The sequence below is a fragment of the Takifugu flavidus genome, chromosome 4 (genome assembly GCF_003711565.1).
Source record: "Takifugu flavidus isolate HTHZ2018 chromosome 4, ASM371156v2, whole genome shotgun sequence".
In the NCBI taxonomy this organism is placed as follows: domain Eukaryota; kingdom Metazoa; phylum Chordata; class Actinopteri; order Tetraodontiformes; family Tetraodontidae; genus Takifugu; species Takifugu flavidus.
The window spans coordinates 17,624,541-17,643,938 of NC_079523.1; the positions used below are offsets into that span (position 1 = coordinate 17,624,541).

At 44.4% G+C, this 19,398-nt stretch overlaps 2 protein-coding genes, 1 long non-coding RNA gene and 1 other non-coding gene across 12 annotated transcripts in view; 3 read left to right on the forward strand and 1 right to left on the reverse strand.

Annotated features, from left to right (window-relative positions):
• Nucleotides 1–4,981, forward strand: part of LOC130524015 (uncharacterized) — a 6,595-nt gene extending 1,614 nt beyond the window's left edge. Inside the window, exon 3 of the mRNA XM_057029710.1 lies at nt 4,901–4,981. Within this exon, the coding sequence (XP_056885690.1) occupies nt 4,901–4,981 (81 nt within the window). The remainder of the gene's footprint in view (nt 1–4,900) is intronic.
• LOC130525088 (5S ribosomal RNA) lies at nt 672–789 on the reverse strand. Its single transcript, XR_008950368.1, has one exon. It is a non-coding gene; the product is annotated as a 5S ribosomal RNA (ribosomal RNA).
• A 2,838-nt stretch (nt 4,982–7,819) lies between the features above and the next one.
• LOC130523564 (NACHT, LRR and PYD domains-containing protein 12-like) overlaps nt 7,820–19,398 on the forward strand; it is a 99,758-nt gene continuing 88,179 nt past the window's right edge. For all 9 annotated transcript variants that reach the window (XR_008949915.1, XR_008949914.1, XR_008949913.1 and 6 more), the window contains exons 1-3: nt 7,820–7,935; nt 8,205–8,317; nt 8,418–10,242. Coding sequence is in view for 6 of the 9 variants with exons in the window: in XM_057028909.1 (XP_056884889.1) it covers nt 7,835–7,935; nt 8,205–8,317; nt 8,418–10,242 (2,039 nt within the window). In the remaining 3 variants the exon portion in view is untranslated. The remainder of the gene's footprint in view (nt 7,936–8,204; nt 8,318–8,417; nt 10,243–19,398) is intronic.
• On the forward strand, nt 11,433–19,251 carry LOC130523624 (uncharacterized). Its single transcript, XR_008949941.1, has 5 exons — nt 11,433–11,627; nt 11,897–12,070; nt 17,311–17,489; nt 17,693–17,866; nt 18,397–19,251. It is a non-coding gene; the product is annotated as an uncharacterized LOC130523624 (long non-coding RNA).

Consider the following 19,398-nt stretch of genomic DNA (forward strand, 5'->3'; position numbering starts at 1 on the left):
GAGATCATCCAGTGTTGTGTTGTATCAAACCAGATTAAAATTGTGCTATTCAGCCACCTATTTTATTTTAAGAGTGGATTCAGAAACATTCTAAGGAGGATTAAAGTGAGACTCTACAAGGCAAATGTTTCTTTTTTAAGGCTCTTTATATGTGATGCAATTCCACACCTGTATTTCATCCATTTGGTAACATGAGCGGCAGAAATTGCATTCTCCAGTTTTGCCATGTCGTCCGGCAACAGCAGCAACATGGAGTGAGAGCTGTTAAATGGGAGGTGAAGGACCGATGTGTTAACATCTGGTCACGATAGGTTTCAAATCTCTTCTCAAGTTCTCGAGTTCTTTAGATATTGTTTTCAATTCAGGAATCTGCCGCCTTGAGTTGGCTTTTGCGAAGACAGAAATGTTGACAATAGTGTGGACCAAAGTGGGAAATTCAATTTTATTTAAACACACACACACACCACACACCACACACACACACACACACAACCACACACACACACATAAACACATACACACTCATAAAATATTAAATCTAACAATACAATATTTACAATAATGCAACATTAAATCTCAATGTTAGAAGTACTTAAGAAGTGAATTACATCTGGCTGGATAATTATCAGGAACACTGGCGGCCTCTGCTGACCCAGTGGAAGAGTGCAAAAAGCTTACAGCACCTGGTATTCCCAGGCGGTCTCCCATCCAAGTACTAACCAGGCCTGACCCTGCTTAGCTTCCGAGATCGGACGAGATCGGCGTTCTCAGGGTGGTATGGCCGTAAGCGAGAGCAGGTGCAAGAAAATGGCCTTTTGAAGTTAATACACTCAAACTTATTTTCTTGAAACACTTATTCTGGTGGAGGTTGTCCATTTTGCTTTGTCACTGTTGACATGTGATCTCATACGTCACAGCACTGTTCTGTATAAATGTTTCATTTAGTTCCGGTCCGACGACGACCGAGTGATAGGTGTGATTTCTTCTCCGTCGAGAATAATAATAACGCAAGTTATTCCTCGCAATGACTGCGCCACAAGCGCCAACAGGTTATGGGCCCAGGCAAGATGTAGGTAACCGATGGGTGAGACTGTGTTTTGACAGATACGAGCGAACTACGAATTATGGGAGACGAAGCTGTTAGCACACATGCGGCTACTGGGGCTAAAAGAAACTCTTCTAAATGAACCCGCCGCGGACAACGTGGAGGCGGATATCCTGAAGAACGAGGAGTCGTATGCCGAAATGATCCAGTTTTTGGACGATAAAAGTTTGTCCCTTATTATGAGAGAGGCGGCTGACAACGGGAGAAAAGCCCTTAAGATATTAAGGGACCATTATGCCGGTAAAGGAAAACCCCGTATTATAAGCCTGTACACCGAGCCAACATCCCTGCAGAAAGCGGTGAGTGAAAGTGTCACGGACTATATTATCCGGGCTGAGACGGCAATAACAGCTCTAAGAAATGCTAACGAGACACTCAGTGATGGGCTCTTGATTGCCATGGTGTTAAAAGGATTACCAGAGGCCTATAAACCATTTTCCATCCATATCACTCAAGGAGATGATAATCTAACTTTTTCCGACTTCAAGACAAAGCTAAGAAGTTTTGAGGACACGGAAAAGTTTCGCACGGTTTCTGAGGACAACATCATGAAAGTGGCTGCACCTGTCTCAGATTGGAGACGCAGAGAGAGACATGCATGTCCAGAGATTACATGTTACACGTGTGGCGAGAAAGGACATAAGGCGCGTGTATGTCCAAATGAGCGCCAAGAAAGGAAGACACAATGGTGTGGATATTGGAAAAGTTCTACACACAAGGATGCATCGTGTCGACGCAAAAAAAGGATAACATAAAACAAGCAGCAGATGACATCTGTGAGGAACAATCGTACGCATTTAAAGTGAGTGAATGTCAACTTGGCCTGAAGCACAGGGGACTCATGGTCGACACTGGAGCGACTTCGCATATAATAACGGATGTACAAAAGTTCCTTAAGTTTGATGAGTCATTCCAGCCCCAAAATCACACAGTTGAACTGGCCGTGGCACGAGAACAAACGGTGCGGCGCTGAGGAGAGGCGACGCCGAGGCGACGCTGGTGGATCGCGAGGGGAAGAGGATGAAAGCCACGCTGAAGAAGGCGCTCTACGTTCCGACGTATCCACAGGACATTTTCTCCGTAAAGGCGGCGACGACCAATGGAGCCTCAGTCAACTTTAGAGAAGGCCACAGTGAACTCATCCACAAGAGCGGGACCAGGTTTGACATCAAAGAGTACAACAGACTCTATTATTTGAATACTGTAAATGATGTAACTGATGACAGTTGTAACAGTTGTACTGATATTCAGACATGGCACAGAATCCTCGGGCACTGTAATTATGAAGATGTCTGTAAATTACAGGATGTCGTAGAGGGAATGCAGATTAAGGGTAAAGTGGATAAATCCAAACTGAGTTGTGATATCTGCACACAAGGAAAATTTGTCCAAACCAGGAACAGAGAGCCAGATACACGAGCAAAATCACCGCTTGAACTAGTCCATGCCGATCTAGCTGGCCCTGTTGATCCAGTTGCTAAAGGTGGATTCAGATATACACTAGCATTTACTGACGACTATTCCAGTACAGTATTCGTGTATTTTCTCAAAGCTAAAAATGACACGGTAAAGGCGACTGAAAGATTTTTTGCTGATGTTGCTCCTTATGGAAATGTGAAGTGTGTTAGAACAGACAACGGCCAGAGTTCACAGGAAAAGAATTCCAAGCTTTGCTTAACAAAAACAGCATAAGACACGAGTCCTCCGCACCGTATTCACCACATCAAAACGGCACCGCGGAGAGAAATTGGCGAACCTTATTTGACATGGCGAGGTGCATGATCATAGAAAGCAACCTACCAAAAGAGTTATGGACGTACGCTGTAGTGACTGCTGCGGTGATACGCAACAGGTGTTTCAATACCAGGACGAAACAAACCCCTTTCTTCATGTTGACAGGAAAGAAACCAAACCTGTCCAAGATGAGGATTTTTGGTTCTACATGCTTTGCATATAGACATGACAAAAAGAAATTAGACTCACGATGTGATAAGGGAATTTTTGTGGGATACGACAAAAATAGTCCATCGTATCTAGTCTATTACCCAGATACAAAGAAAGTAATGAAGCATCGACTTGTCAAGTTTGCTACAAGAAATGTTGCTGAACAAGAAACCCAGACTGATCTGACAATAATTGGCGATGATGTTGACAGAAGAAGATGAGTCTACCATGCCAAGTGCAGATTTAATGGAAGAAGAGAAAGGGATTTCTCTGACAGAGACTTCTGATGAACAGCAAATTCAGGTAGAGGGAGGAGGTTGCGAGTCTCGATACCCTAAAAGAGAAAGAAAACCACCGTTGTACCTCTCTGATTATGTATCTGAAATAAGCGACCAGATGTTAACAGAGGATATTGACTATTGTTACAGAACATATGATGTACCCCAAACCTTCAAAGAGGCTATTAGTTCATCCAACTCAGATGCTTGGGCTAAAGCTATGAAAGAAGAGATAGACTCTCTTAATGAAAATGATACAGTCACATTGACTTGTCTACCAGAAGGTAAACATGCAGTGGGGGGTAGGTGGGTCTATGCCATCAAAAATAGTGCTGATGAAACAAAGACCTACAAAGCAAGATATGTTGCTAAAGGTTATAACCAAGTGATGGGAGTAGATTACAAGGAAACTTTCTCTCCAACAGCAAATCTGACTTCGATTCGTGCTTTGATGCAAGTGGCAGCACAACATGATCTTAATGTGAGATGGACGTCAAGACAGCTTATCTACACGCTCCTATCGATTGTGAACTGTATATTGAACAACCCGAAGGTTTTGAGCAACGCTCAGACATTGGTGAAAGACTCGTGTGTAAACTGAACAAATCACTGTATGGCTTGAAGCAATCCGGTAGGAATTGGAACCTGATGCTAAGTAACCACCTATGGAAAAATGGTTTTGTGCAAAATCCAGCCGAGCATTGTGTATACACTAAGCAAGCAGGAAAAGAGAGAGCAATATTAATAATATGGGTCGATGACCTTATTATTGCTGCAACTAATGATGAATTACTATCCGATACCAAGAAAACACTTGCTGCAAAATTCAAAATGAAAGACCTCGGAAAAATAAGACATTTTTTAGGCATTGACTTTGAACAGGGTGAAGGAGTTATAAAAATGAGCCAGAGCAAATATATCAGTAAGGTACTGGAAAAATTTGGAACGTTTGACTGTAAATTAAGGCCTACACCATGTGAACAAAAGCTCGATCATCACAGTGAAGCTGATCCAGTTGATGCAAGGATGTACAAGACCTGACTTATTTTGGATAGTGAGCAGATTATCACAGCATTTATCTGAACCAAATGAAAAACACTGGCTAACTGCCAAACATGTACTGAGATATTTGAAGGGAACAATGGATCACAAACTTTGTTATGGAAAATCAAAGACAAACCTAAAGATCAGTGCCTCCAGCGACTCTGCTTGGGGAGCCGATTTGAGTGACAGGAGAAGCACCACAGGGTTTTGTGTGAGCTTAACTGACAGCGGACCGCCTATTTCATGGAAATCTAAGAAACAGGTCACTGTTGCCTTATCAACATGTGAGGCTGAATATGTGGCGTTGGCTGCAACCACACAGGAGAGTCTGTATCTGATACAGTTAATGAGTGAAATAGAAATGAGTGTATGTTGACACCAGTTACCATCTTCGTAGACAACCAAGGAACAATTGCTCTTTCCAAAGATCCAGTGAGCCGTCAGAGGAGCAAACATATTGACATTCGTTATCATTTTGTTCGCTCAGCTCTAAGTGATGGAAAGATAACAATCAAATATTGTCCCACAGAATATGGTCGCCGATATCATGACCAAACCGATGACAAAGTTCAAGATGCAGAAATTTGTGAAATATCTGTTCGGTGTGTAAAGCTATAGACACATACTATATTGGTGGGAAAAAAAAAAAAATGTATGTAAGAATAGAAGTTGTTTAAAGCTGCACAGTCTGTACAGTTCGAGATCAAGTGGGGGTGTTGACATGTGATCTCATACGTCACTGCACTGTTCTGTATAAATGTGGATTTGTCAATAAAGTTTCGTGTTAGTTCCGGTCCAATGATGACCGAGTGATAGGTGTGATTTCTTCCTCCGTCGAGAATAATAATAACGCAAGTTATTCCTCGCAATGACTGCGCCACAAGCGCCAACACTTCTGACTATTGTGTGTTTGATGAATGCAGCATCCACTCACTGCCCCCCCCCCCCCCCCCCCCCCCCCCCCCCCTCATTTACACTGCTCCTGGTTTCACAATGCTCCTCAGACAGATGCAACCAGAGACACTGATGCCGTCAGACAATAAACCTGAGTGTTTTTTGTCCGGTTATTAACATGTTCCATGCTTTTCCTTCTGCAACAGTTCATCACACCTGCTCAGGGAAACCTCGGTGTAAAGGAGGTGAAGCCGTGCCTCAGTGACTCTACTTTGGTGTTTTAGAAACTAACAGTTATTAGATGAATATACAGTGTGCACGTACGCGCACACGTGTGTATAAACTTAATACACGCGTGTGCGTGGACGTAGACTTTTTAGTACTTTGGGTTCATAGACTTTTTAGTATTTAGCAGATACGTGTCTGTATATAAACCAGATCCTCCTGTAATAAAGAACTAAAGGCTGACTGTTGTCACGTGACTTGTCTCCGTATGTGTCCGATGATGGAACCTGCCTGGAACATCTGGTCCACAGAAAGAGCAAAACAGCTCACAGACTGGTCCAGTTTAGACCCAAAAATGACAATAAATAATGAAAATGTGTGACGCAGTAGAACAATGGACGAACTTTCTATTGGCCATTGACAGTTTCACTCATCGTCATCAGAATTCATCAGAAATATTTAAACCAACAAACTACACACAGAACCGCAACGTTTAGAGCTTAAAGGGAGCGGCAGGTGAAGATTTAAAGCTCAACGCAGCTGAAGAAGTTCCAAAATAGAGAAATATCATGTGGTGCTTTACCGCCACCGGTGGACACGCGTGGAACTGCAGACAATAGTTAAACGCGCTCCGACACATTCTGACCTCTGCTGCTCCTCCTGGACTCCAGGGCTGCAGAAATATGCTGCTTTTACAAGTCTTTCAAATCTGTCAAGCATCATAAATCTTATTTAGTTAACCAGGTTGAATAATGGCGGAGAATGGTGTCCGAAAAGCGTCTTTATTTTAAAGTGAACAAGAACAGTTCGGTCCGCGTTCACAGAGAGGCGGAGAGACCTCGAGAGAGTCCAAAACAAGTCCGCTAGGAAAACTCTCAAAAATAGTCAAGCCACAGAAGTCAGGGTTTGGTGATGAAAACCCTCCGCCGCTGGCAGACGGGAGTTCTGTCCTTAAATCTAACGGGAGATTGAAGAGAGACCGCAGGTGCGTGTGTCTGCGGGGCCAGCTGTGGCTGATGAGCGGCTCCTCCACGCCCCCTGCAGGTAGACACCCGCAACAACGTTCCCAGAAACTGGGAACCCAACAAACCAGTTTTTCAAAGTATTCCTTTCAGACTAAGCAGGAAGACTGAAGACCGACAAGGTGAGTGGAAACGAAGAGTATTATTGAAAATAATTGACAGTTGTGTTTGGAGATAAAATCAAGATTTGAATCAATGAGACTTCATATTTAGTTTTAGCACAAAACATCATTATACATTATAAATGAATAGGTCTTATTTAACATTCTTATAGTCTGGCTTTAGTTATAGTTGAATAGTCTTTCTAAGTGAAGTTTAGTTTATTTTTCTGCTCTTTGCTACTGATTCTAAAAGAACTTTAAACCCTCCCAGAATGCTTTAATGGTAGTAATATATACGCCATAAAGCTGTGATTAGGTTTTAAAAGTGAAAGTGAAACTATTCTCTTCAGACGAAGCAGGAAGAGCGACATTTTGTGACAGGTGAAAAGCTCATAAAGTTATTAGAGTTGTTCAACAGTCCAGGTTACAGCTGGATATTTTGGTATTATTTAAGACAATAAACTTTAAAAATAATTAAATAAATCCACACAGGATCACAGGACACCAACAGGATTTTGGGTTCATGTTGCACGTTTTCTCACAGTGGTTTATTGTTCTATGTTGTGGAACCACTGTGAAAGAAATGCAGGAGTGGGTGTCATTTCTTTCATCTATTTTAAATAGAGCAGTGATCTTTGAGGACTTGGATCATAGAAATAATTGAAGAGGGGAACAAAGGAGGGAAGTTAAAAAGTCCTGACTAGTATGTTTATGTAGCACCAGATAATTTAGTGGCTGAGCTGAAGACAGTCCTTTCACCATGTTGGCCTGTGGAAAACCAGTGTTGTCGGCCCGATGGACCAGCGTCCCCGTCGTTGCCGGACCACCGTTGGCCACCAGTTGGGTTTTGGGATCAAAGTGGGGGCGTTTCCTGTATCCGGTTCTCCTCACGGATCCATGACTACAACATGTTGCTGCAAGTGCAGAGACGTTTGCTCTGGAAAGAACTTTAGAGCACATTCAGTGCTGCAGGATGAGGGGCTGGAAAAGGTGCCAGTTCTTTTCTCACTGCAGGGAACAGTTAAAAAAAGCAGCTTAAACTCTGAAAACATGAAAATGATACAGAGACATCATTGATTTAGTGATTCAGTTGTTATCCAGAATGGATTAGAAATGTTCCTGTTTGATAAAAATGCAGTGAATTGGGATTATTGAACTACAACCTCTCCAGATTATTTACCTTCATCACAGTCTCATCACTATTTCTGATGTTTCCTCAGGATGGACGAGGACAGAGCAGAGTCCACCGTGCCCAGCTGGGTGTCCCTGAAGAGTGACGGGTCCAAAGATAAAATAATAAACTTCAGAAGTTCAGAGAAAATGTAAGAAAACTAAAGCGTGATGATGTGTTTGTGTGCAGCTGTTAGTCACATTAACAGCAGCAGGTTGTGAGTTTATTATTGGAGATGTTTAACACTTAAACCTCAGACAGTCATATAGTTACAGACTTAATGTGAATATTGTTGATTAGAAACAAGAATCAGGTTTAAACTAAAAGATGAATTCAGACATAAATGCTGGAACAATATTGAGTCTTGATCAGGTTCTTTCATCCTATAAATCAAAGGACTAATAGAGATGTGTTTCATAGTGAGAGGGGGGAGCACATCCTGTCAAACTGGGACCAGTCAGCTCCACCAGGAGAGTCCTCTTGTTCACAATCTGGAAGCAGATCTGGAGATGCTGAAATGAAGCCCAAACAAAGTAAAACTGTTCAATATGAGATTTAATTTGTGATGTCATGAATTTGTAGTTGTGTTGATGATTTATTATAGATGGAAATCATTGGTTTACTTATGTTCAGGAAGTGATCTGCAGGAGGTGATAGAAGGTCATAAGATGAGTCTGAAGAGAAGATGTGAACATGTGACTGAAGGAACTCATGAAGCAGGAAGTGGAACCCTGCTGAACAAGATCTACACTGAGCTCTACATCACTGAGGGACAAAGTGAGGAGGTGGACACACAACATGAGGTGAGACAGCTTGAGAGAACCTCCAAGAAGAACATCCAGGACACTCCAATCAAGTGCCAGGACATCTTCAAAGTCTTATCTGAGCAACAGAGACACATCAGAGTGGTTCTGACCAACGGTGTCGCCGGCGTTGGAAAAACCTTCTCAGTGCAGAAGTTCAGTCTGGACTGGGCAGAAGGTTTGGAGAACCAAGACATCAGTCTGGTGCTTCCGCTCTCATGCAGGGAGCTGAACTTGATCAGAGATGAGCAGCACAGTCTTCTCTCACTGCTTCATGTTTTCCATCCAACATTACAGAAGATCAGAGCAGAAGATCTGACTGTCTGGAAACTTCTGTTCATCTTTGATGGCCTGGATGAAAGCAGATTTTCACTGGGTTTCAACAAGCATCAGCTCATCTCTGATGTCACACAAGTATCGTCCGTTGGCGTGCTCCTGGTGAACCTCATCCAGGGGAACCTGCTTCCCTCAGCTCTCATCTGGATCACCTCCAGACCTGCAGCAGCCCATCAGATTCCTCCCTGGTGTGTTGACAGGATCACAGAAGTACGAGGCTTCACTGACTCCCAGAAGGAGGAGTACTTCAGGAGGAGGTTCAGTGATGAAGATCTGTCCAAGAGAATCATCTCACACATCAAGGCCTCCAGGAGCCTCCACATCATGTGTCTGATCCCAGTTTTCTGCTGGATCACTGCTATAGTTCTGGAGGACATGATGACCAGAGACCAGAGAGGAGAGCTGCCCCAAACCCTGACTGACCTCTACTCACACTTCCTGAGGGTTCAGATAAAGAGGAAGAAGCAGAAGTATGGAGGAAAGCAGAGACCAGAGGAACTGACTAAGGCTGATAAAAAACTCCTTCTGAAGTTGGGTCGGCTGGCGTTTGAACATCTGGAGAAAGGAAACATCATGTTCTACTCAGAAGACCTGGAGCGATGTGGACTGGACGTCTCCGAGGTGTCGGTGTACTCAGGAGTTTGTACAGAGATCTTCAAGAGAGAGAGTGCGATCTTCCAGAAATCAGTCTACTGCTTTGTTCATCTGAGCGTTCAGGAGTTTCTGGCTGCCGTCTACATGTTCCACTGTTACACCAGGAAAGACACAGCGGTTATAAATCAGTTCCTAAAATATTCGAAACCAAACCGCTTTTCCAGGTTTGCTGGGTTGTTTACAAATAACGATCCAGCCATATCTCTTGATGACTTCCTCAGGAGAGAACTAATGAAATCTCTCAAAAGTGAAAATGGCCACCTGGACTTGTTTGTTCGCTTCCTTCATGGTCTCTCTCTGGAGTCCAATCAGAGGATCTTGGGTGGACTGTTGGATCAGAGGAACAGCCACCCAGAAACCATCCAGAAGGTCCTCAACAACCTTAAGGAGGTGAACAGTGATAAAATCTCCCCAGACAGAAGCATCAACATCTTCCACTGTCTGATGGAGATGAAGGATCAGTCAGTCCATCAGGAGATCCAAGAGTTCCTGAAGTCAGGGGAGATATCAGAGAGGGAACTGTCAGTGTTCCACTGTTCAGCTCTGGCCTACCTGCTGCAGATGTCAGAGGAGGTTCTGGATGAGCTGAACCTGCTGCAGTACAACACCTCAGAGGAGGGACGACGTCGCCTGATTCCAGCTGTGAGGAACTGCAGGAAGGTCGAGTAAGTAAAGATTTTTAGGGCCGGACATCGGCGTTTAAATCAAGTGAGTGGATCATGTCAGGTAGCAATACCCCCTCCAGTGGTCATTCCTTCAATTCTCTATTTCCATTGCAGCGTCCATAAATTAAAAACAACAACAATTCATCCAGAAATGTTCAACACTGGCTGATATAAGTTCAAAGGTCAATCCAGACAAACCAACATAAGGCAGGAATAATAGGAGCCACAAGTTAACTGACTATCATGAAATTACTGTCATGTCATTAAATAACTTTTGTTTGTTTGTATACATCGTATTCTAACGACAGAAAAACACATTTTAACTAATGACACGTGACTATTTTGCTTCATTTGTTCAACGTAAAAACAGCCGGCCTCGTTGGTTTAAATGGGTGTTTTAGGTCTTTGTGGCGGTTCCGTTTGGAGCCTTTATGTGACCCACAAAGTTGTTGGACCCTTTCCACACCCGTTAGGTGGCAACTTCATCACTAGCAACAAAAGGTGCAGTGAAAATGATTTGAAGGGAAACAGGCAGATATAACAGAAGCTGAGGGCAATCGATGCAACCAGAGACTCTGATGTCATCGATCGGATCGCTGAATTAAGACTTGACGCACCATCGTACAAATTGGATGAAATGCAAAATATCCAAAGAGCCGATAGACAGATAAAAAGATGCACGTTTCTTTAAACCATTTGCTACAATCATTTTAAATATTGAGTAATTATGAGCTGTTCTAAAATAAGACAAATGTTGAGAATAATTCAGTTGCATTTCAGATCTGATGGTCGTTCAAACTGTTGCTCTACGGTGTTGAATTTAGCTTTTCCAGGAAATGAGCTACATTTGTGTTGAGATAGATTCTCAGATAAGTTGATGAGAAATCCCAAAGTTTGACTCACTATTTTTGTTTCATGCACAACAGACTGTCTGATAGTGTTCTTTCAACGAGTCATTGGGAAGTTGTGGCCTCAGCAATGACGTCAAACCCTTCTCATCTACGGGCTGATCTTAATCAAGAACCAAAGCCTGACAGATGCTGCAGTAAAGTTACTGTCTTCTGCAATGATGCATCCAAACTGCAGACTGGAGACGCTCAGGTCAGGAGGCCTCTGTTGGTCTTTTCTAAATTTCTTTACATTTTCTGCTTTTCTCTTCATTTTCAGATTTAGAAATGTGTTTTTATTTGCCCCATTTATTCCTTTTCCAGGCTGTCACACTGCAGTTTATCAGAGATCAGCTGTGGCTCTCTGGCCTCGGCGCTGAGGTCCAATCCTTCCCATCTGAGGGTTCTGGACCTGAGCTACATCAGTCTAGAGGATTCTGGGATGAAGCTGCTCTGTTCTGGACTGGAGAGTCTAAACTGTCAGCTGGAGACTCTCAGGTCAGCTTCCTTTTATCTTCGACATAACTAAACAATGAAAGGCTTCAAGATAAACTCCATTGAATTTTGGAGAAGTGTCGTATTAATATAAATGAGCCATTGAAAGTTAATTTTATAGATACTTTTTAACTATGTTGGGGGGGCAGAGCTCTCCTGACTCCAAGGGCCCTGATTAAATAATGAAATAAAATGAAATAATGATTTTGAGCAAGTGTAACATGACTTTTCCTCCAATAAGAGATCATTTCTTGCCATGATTCCTTATCCAGACTGAGTGACTGCAGTTTATCAGAGATCAGCTGTGACTCTCTGGCCTCGGCGCTGAGGTCCAATCCCTCCCATCTCAGAGAACTGGACCTGAGTTGGAACCAGCTGAAGGATCCAGGAGTGAAGCTGCTCTGTGGTTTTCTCCAGGATCCTCTCTGTGAGCTGGAGACTCTCAGGTGAGTCAGAGATGATCCAGTACTTTCCCAGGTGTAACTAGTTAGACAATAACTGTTTCCATGTTTGATCTTTGTTATAAACGTAGTGTTACAGTTCTCAGAAAAAAGACCACACAGGACAGATTTGCAGTATTAAATTGGTTGTGGAAATCTGTCCCATGTGAGGATGGTCATCAATGACTAGAAAGGAAGTATCAGTTGTAGATTTGTCTTGTTTGATTTTAGGCTGGCCACAAAACCGCCCAAACATTCAGACCAATCAAAAATGGTTCTTCCTGTCTTTTAAAGATCAGAAGGAAAACTAGAAACCCCAAAAGAAAGCTGCTGCAGTGTGCCATGCCCCTTCTCTCCTGAGAAAAGCCATCCCAAAAAGAGAAAAGCCCAAGTGTGAAGTGAGCACCCTGTTAAACCTTGGTACCGAAAGCCTGCAGTCATTCTCATCTTAGGTGGCTTCATTCTAGCCAGAAGCCCAAACCTGCCTCCCTCTTAAAGGGGCAGCAGGTCAGTCCAACCACAAACCTTCATGAAGATCTGAAGCTTTCAGCATCCACAATTGTTGCACCTCACTTCCATTGGAGTCCAAATCAGAGTCAAAATGGCAAAATGGCGCTGTCTCAGGCGGCAGCCAGTAGTAGCAGCTCCCTAAACTTAATTGTTCTTTTTAAACTTTCGTAGTGTTTTCTATACTTGTTTACATTCTTTTCTATTTGGATTTTCTTTCTTTCTTTCCATTTTCAACTGGAGTATTCAGACACCATGTTTTGGAGGCTCGAATACTTTTTTCTCTGTTTTGCGGTGCTTGGGTTATTCGCGGCCCCCATCAGCTGTGCCGAGAAGCGGAGCGGTATTGTCTATACACGCGACCAGCTGATGGCTCTAAGACCACCATCCTTTGTGGTCGGAGAGAAGCCCCAAATCCCTAAGGAGGTGAGGAGGAAACAACGAGGGACTAAGGCTGGAGTTAAACAGAGGATGAAGAGGCGACGTTTTAAACCCTGCGTCCCCGCGGTCATAACGGGGAATGTCAGGTCCCTGGCGAATAAGATGGACGAGCTGGAGGCGCTCACACGGACCCAGCGGGAGTACAGAGAGGCCAGTATCATGTGTTTCACGGAGACGTGGCTCCATGGACTGATACCGGACTCTAATGTGACGATCGCTGGTTTCACCACTGTGCGAGCGGACCGAGACACCACCGCGGCCGGTAAGAAGAAAGGAGGGGGACTGGCCGTGTTCGTTAGCAACAGGTGGTGCAGCCCGGAGCATATTCACGTCAAGGAGCGCGTGTGCAGTCCCGACGTGGAACTTATTGCTATCGGACTCCGTCCATACTATTTGCCACGGGAGTTTACTAACGTCATCGCCATCACCGTTTATATTCCTCCGACCGGTAAAGCGGACTCGGCCTGTGATGTCATCCACTCTGTCACGGCTGACCTGCAGACTAAACATCCCGGAGCCTTTATCCTCATCACAGGTGACTTCAATCATGCCTCCCTTAAGTCCACTCTCCCTACATTCCACCAGTATGTCCAGTGCAGCACGAGAGACAGGAAGACTTTGGATTTACTGTATGCTAATGTCACCAGTGCATACACCTCCACTGCACTCCCTCCACTAGGCAAGTCTGACCATAATCTCGTGCTGCTCTCCCCATCATACACACCTGTGGTTCAGCAGCAACCAGTCACTGTGAGGACTGTTATGAAATGGTCTGATGGTGCTATGGACTGTCTGCGGGATGCCCTGGAGACCACCAACTGGTCTGCTCTCTGTGAACCACATGGTGAGGACCTGGATGGACTGACAGACTGTGTTTCCGACTACATCAAGTTCTGCACTGAGAACTCCGTCCCCACCAAGAAGGTACGCTGTTACCCAAACAACAAACCATGGGTGACAAGTGACCTGAAGGCCCTTTTGAATAAGAAGAAGAGGGCCCTCACTGCTGGGGACCCGGCTGAGCTCAGGAGTGTACAGAAGGAACTGAAACGCAGTCTGAAGGAGAGCAAGGACGCCTACAGGAAGAAGCTGGAGGAGAGACTGGAGAGGAACCAGACCAGGGATGTTTGGAGTGGGATGAGGACGATCACTGGCTTCCAGAAGAAAGGAATACGCTCAGCTGATGGGAACGTGGACCAAGCCAATGAGTTGAACCAGTTTTTCAACAGGTTTGACTCTAGCTCCCCCTCCCCCAGCTGTCCCAATATTCCTCTGGATAACAATGGGTCCCCTTCACACCTCCCAGAGCCCCTAACACCTCTGCCAACTTCTTCCCCCTCCCCCCTGCTGACACCCTACATGGATCCCAGCATGTCACCCATCCCCCCGACAGGACTGTCCTTCACGTCTGGCCAGGTGAAGAGAGAGCTGGAGAGGCTCAACCAGAGAAAGGCTGCCGGACCGGACGGCATCAGCCCACGAGTGCTGAGGAACTGCTCCAGGCAGCTGTGTGGGATACTGCAGCACCTGTTCAACCAGAGCCTTCATCTTCAGAGGATCCCAGTGCTTTGGAAGACATCCTGCCTGGTCCCGGTGCCAAAGAAGACCCATCCTGTGGCACCGAGTGACTACAGGCCAATAGCACTGACCTCCCACATTATGAAGGTCATGGAGCGGCTGGTGCTGTCACACCTCAGACCTCTGGTGAGCCCCTTTCAGGACCCTCTGCAGTTTGCCTATCAGCCCAAGGTGGGGGTTGATGACGCAGTGATATACCTGCTGCAGAGGGCTTACTCCTCCTTGGACAGACCAAACACCACAGTGCGGGTCATGTTCTTCGACTTCTCTTCTGCCTTCAATACCATCCAGCCAAGACTGCTGAGGGCGAAGTTGGAGAAGATGCAGATGGATGCTCCCCTTGTTTCTTGGATCGAGGACTACCTGACAGGTCGGCCACAGTTTGTGAGACTGCGGAGCTGTGTGTCCGACCCCCTGATGAGCAACACAGGAGCTCCTCAAGGAACTGTGCTCTCCCCATTCCTGTCCACCACCTACACAGCCGACTTCCAGTACCACTCTGAGACATGTCATCTCCAGAAGTACTCGGATGACACAGTCATAGTCGGGTGTGTGGAGAATGGACAGGAGGATGAATACAGGGACCTTGTGGAGAGTTTTGTCAGGTGGAGCAGGGAGAACCTTCTGCAGCTCAACGTGACCAAGACGAAGGAGATGGTGGTGGATTTCAGAAAAAGCAAGTCCCCACCCTCCCCAGTCTGTATCAGTGGGAAGGACGTGGAAATAGTCCCATCTTACAGGTTCCTGGGTATTCAGCTGGACAATAAACTGGAGTGGTCCACAAACACCGATGCTGTCTACAAGAAGGCCATGAGCAGACTCTATTTCCTCAGGAGACTCAGGTCCTTCAGTGTTTGCAGCAGGATGCTCCACATGTTCTACCAGTCTGTCATGGCTAGCACCATCTTCTTCGCTGTAGTGTGCTGGGGTACAGGCATTAAAGCAAAGGATGCCATCAGACTTAACAAACTCATCAAAAAGGCAGGGTCTGTTGTTGGCTGTAGACTTGATAACTTGGACGAGGTGGTGAGGGACAGGATGGTGTTGAAACTGCGGACAATCATGGACAGTCCCTCCCACCCCCTCCATAACACAGTGGACAAACTGAGGAGCAGCTTCAGCAACAGACTCCTGCAGCCTCGCTGCTCCAAGGAACGGTACAGGAAGTCATTCCTGCCGTCCGCCATTAAACTCTATAATTCACTCAAACCAACTCAACAATAATTGTGTAATGTTTATGTTGTAATTTTATTTCTAATTTATTCTATATTTATGTATATATGCTTATAATGCTTATAATATGTATATATTATATTATGTATATATTATATATATGCTTATAATATATGCTGTATATATGCTTATAACATTCTAATCTATCTGTATTTATTTTTTTCTGTCTCTTTACTCTGCATTCGCTGCTACTATAATTCAATTTCCCCACGGGGATGAATAAAGTCCATCTTAATCTTAATCTTAATCTTAAGTCAACAAGTTGATTCTACACCGATTCTACACAATGCAACCATTTAAAAATGTTTCCATCCATAAGTTTTCACACATTTTTAGATAAATCTGTTTGTTCATCGCCTCCTTCTTTTGTAATGGTCATTAAAGAAAATGACCTTATTGGAGTTTTTCTCCTCACAAATATGACTTTCTATGAACGATGCAATAAATGCAGCTTGCAATCTAAGACAATATGGAAGTATGTGTATATAATAGTAGTGGAAGTAGCTCATAAAATAATACATTTGCTCTTCTCATCGAATCTTTCTATGTTATTAAAGAAAAACCTGCTCTTAGTCAACAACATCTAAGACATCAACCACAAATCCTAATTTTCTACAATCTAATATAAAACAGTAGAGAAGACTCTTTCTGCAGAGACACTGGTGGCAGGAATGCAGAAGTATCACCTGCTCAACTTGGAAGGTGGAGCAGAAACCACCAGCTGAGAAGGTCCTCAGCGAGAGGAAGTGGTGGAGAACCATGAAACTTGCTAAGCTCCACCTCAGCTCCAGAGACGGGCTGAGCTGGAGCTGTGGCACCAGGTATCGCCCAGAAGAGCCTCCAACAAACAAGCTCTTCTCTTGGGAGGAGAGGGCTTTGAATCTCAGCTCAGTGTGCTTGTCTCTAGTAGGTGGCAGCTGCACCTTTTCCTGAGGTCCTTGTTGATGCCCTGAGGGGAACTGATGCTCCTGCAATGTTTTCTGGCAGCATTGAGCTTGCAGTGGGGCAATCAAACACACTGTGGGGTGGCTCTCTTTCCTTCTCTCATCTGGAGAACAAGTGATACCAGCTGCCAATCATTGTTGGAGAAATGTGCAGTCAGGGGAACTATGCGTCCAGACTATAGCCACCCTTCCAGCATCCAGCAGTGTCTAAAACCTTTGATTTGGTTTCACCAGAGAGTGTAGGGATTGCAGGGTCGCTGCAGCATCGCCCACAAGCTATCAGGAGTGGGTCGCTTTGTCCCAACTCCTGACAAGAGTTGAGTGCTATTGAGAAATGTGGTCTCACAAACTTGGAAGGTATTTTGACCTACACACACTTTACATACGGTGGAGATCTTGTCCAACCGCCCTGAAAGAACCCAAAATAGGAACATACGGCAGATAAGCCGGTGCAGGACCAGAGGTTTGTTGCTTGTAAGCTGTGTTTTGCTCTGGTACATGTTGATTTTTATTTGTCTTCTCTCAAAATAATTGTTATTTTAGCCTAAGTGGCTGCAGTTTATCAGAGACCAGCTGTGATTCTGTGGCCTCAGCTCTGAAGTCCAACCTCTCCCATCTGAGGCTTCTGGACCTGAGCTACAACAGAACCAGCTGCAGGATTCAGGAGTGAAGCGGCTCTGTTCTGGACTGGAGAGTCCAAACTGTAAACTGGAGAGGCTCAGGTCAGTCTTCATTTTTCTACCTATATACCAGCTGCTAAGATGGTGAAGTGAGGCTGTTCTCAACACTGCTGTGATGCACCACATAAAAATTCCTTGGAATATCGTGAATTCAGGTCTGACCCAACTAAGAACTAACGTAGGTTTAGTACTGACGCAGATAACATGCAGACCTGCACCGTATAACCTCATCCTGCATTTTTCAGATTAGAATACTGCAGCTTATCAGAGATCAGCTGTGGCTCTCTGGCCTCGGCGCTGAGGTCCAATCCCTCCCATCTCAGAGAACTGGACCTGGGTCAGAACCAGCTGCAGGATCCAGGAGTGAAGCTGCTCTGTGGTTTTCTCCACTTTCCAAACTGCCGACTGGAAACTCTGAGGTAAACACCATTCTCAAAATGTCCATTATTCCATCCGAGGGTCCTCACACTTTCTGAGTGTGTGTGTTGTGCCCAGTTCCTTCAGGAGGGAGGGCCACACGGGGACCACTTATTAATGATAAATTGATTTAAGGACAATGAAAAAGCCGACAGATGGTAACCAAAATTAGACAAAACTAGGTGAGGGTGCCTGGTAGACACCAGCCAACGAGGAGGGAGATGGTGAGGGAGACAGGAAGTCATCTAAGACAGGTTGTGCCTTTAAAGATGAGCCACCGGTGAGATGGATCTCCATGATGAGATGGGAGGGAAAGAGGTGGGAGAACCTGGGAACAGTGAGGGCCAGAACAATATATATTCTCCTTTGGAACAGTGCAAACCTGAGAGGTTGGAATTGTGGTAATTACATATTACTATCATTTTTTAACCTGTAACTAAATTAAATATTTACAGATCATGCCTCTGATTAACCTTTCAGATTAATACTGGTTTCACTTATAACCTTATAAAAGTTTCCCTTCTTTATTTAGATTAAGGAACTGCAGCTTATCAGAGATCAGCTGTGACTCTCTGGCCTCGGCGCTGAGGTCCAATCCCTCCCATCTCAGAAAACTGGACCTGAGTGAGAACCAGCTGAAGGATTCAGAGCTGAAGCTTCTGCCTGATCTCGTAGAGAATCCACACTATGGGCTGGAGACATTGAGTCATGGCCGGTGGTAGCCAGTCAACTCCCGCTCATCTGCTGCATCACTCACTGACCACTGGTGAAGAGCATCTGTGGAAACATCTGCCGTCTACTCCCTCCATAGATGAAAAATTCAGTTTTTAAAAAGCGCTGGTGGACTTTCAGGAGATCAGTCGATGGTCGACAAAGCAGAAGCAGCTTCGCCTTGAAGTTAAATTAGTTCCTGGTATCACACAATGCATCTTTATAAAGTTCTAAATGGCTCCTCGGCCACTCTTAGAAGCATGAAAACATTCTCTTAATTGTCTCTTCAAATGTCTGTATTATACGTTACTATTTGACATCATGCCTTCAGAATCTTTAGGGTTTAGTATTTACTGTCTCTGTGACATGGAGCATTGGAATATTTCAGCTGCAGCCAGCAAAAACCCATCAGAATGACGGCTATCGGTGGGAACCACAGGTCATTTGACTTTAGTCAGTCTGTTCAATGTTACAGGATTTATTGCAATCTAATAAAAACTATGAATAAATGTGGGAAATAGGAAATAAAAAGAAGCAAAATGACCAAATAAATCTCCCATGAATACTGTAAATTTAAAGATGTCAAGAATGGAATATCAGCTTAAATTTAATCAAACATAAAGTGAAAAGGCCTCCTTTAAGTTTACTGCAAAAATAAACACAAAATCAAGAGCGACACGCGCCAAAAACGTCTCATTCTCTCTTCTGTCTCCACTCATTCTTTTATATTCTCTTAAGATAACGGGGACGGGGTCGTGTGATAACAAAACAACCTAATTGGGGACTATATTTTTGTTGCAAGAACTTTGGCTCTTCAGAAGTT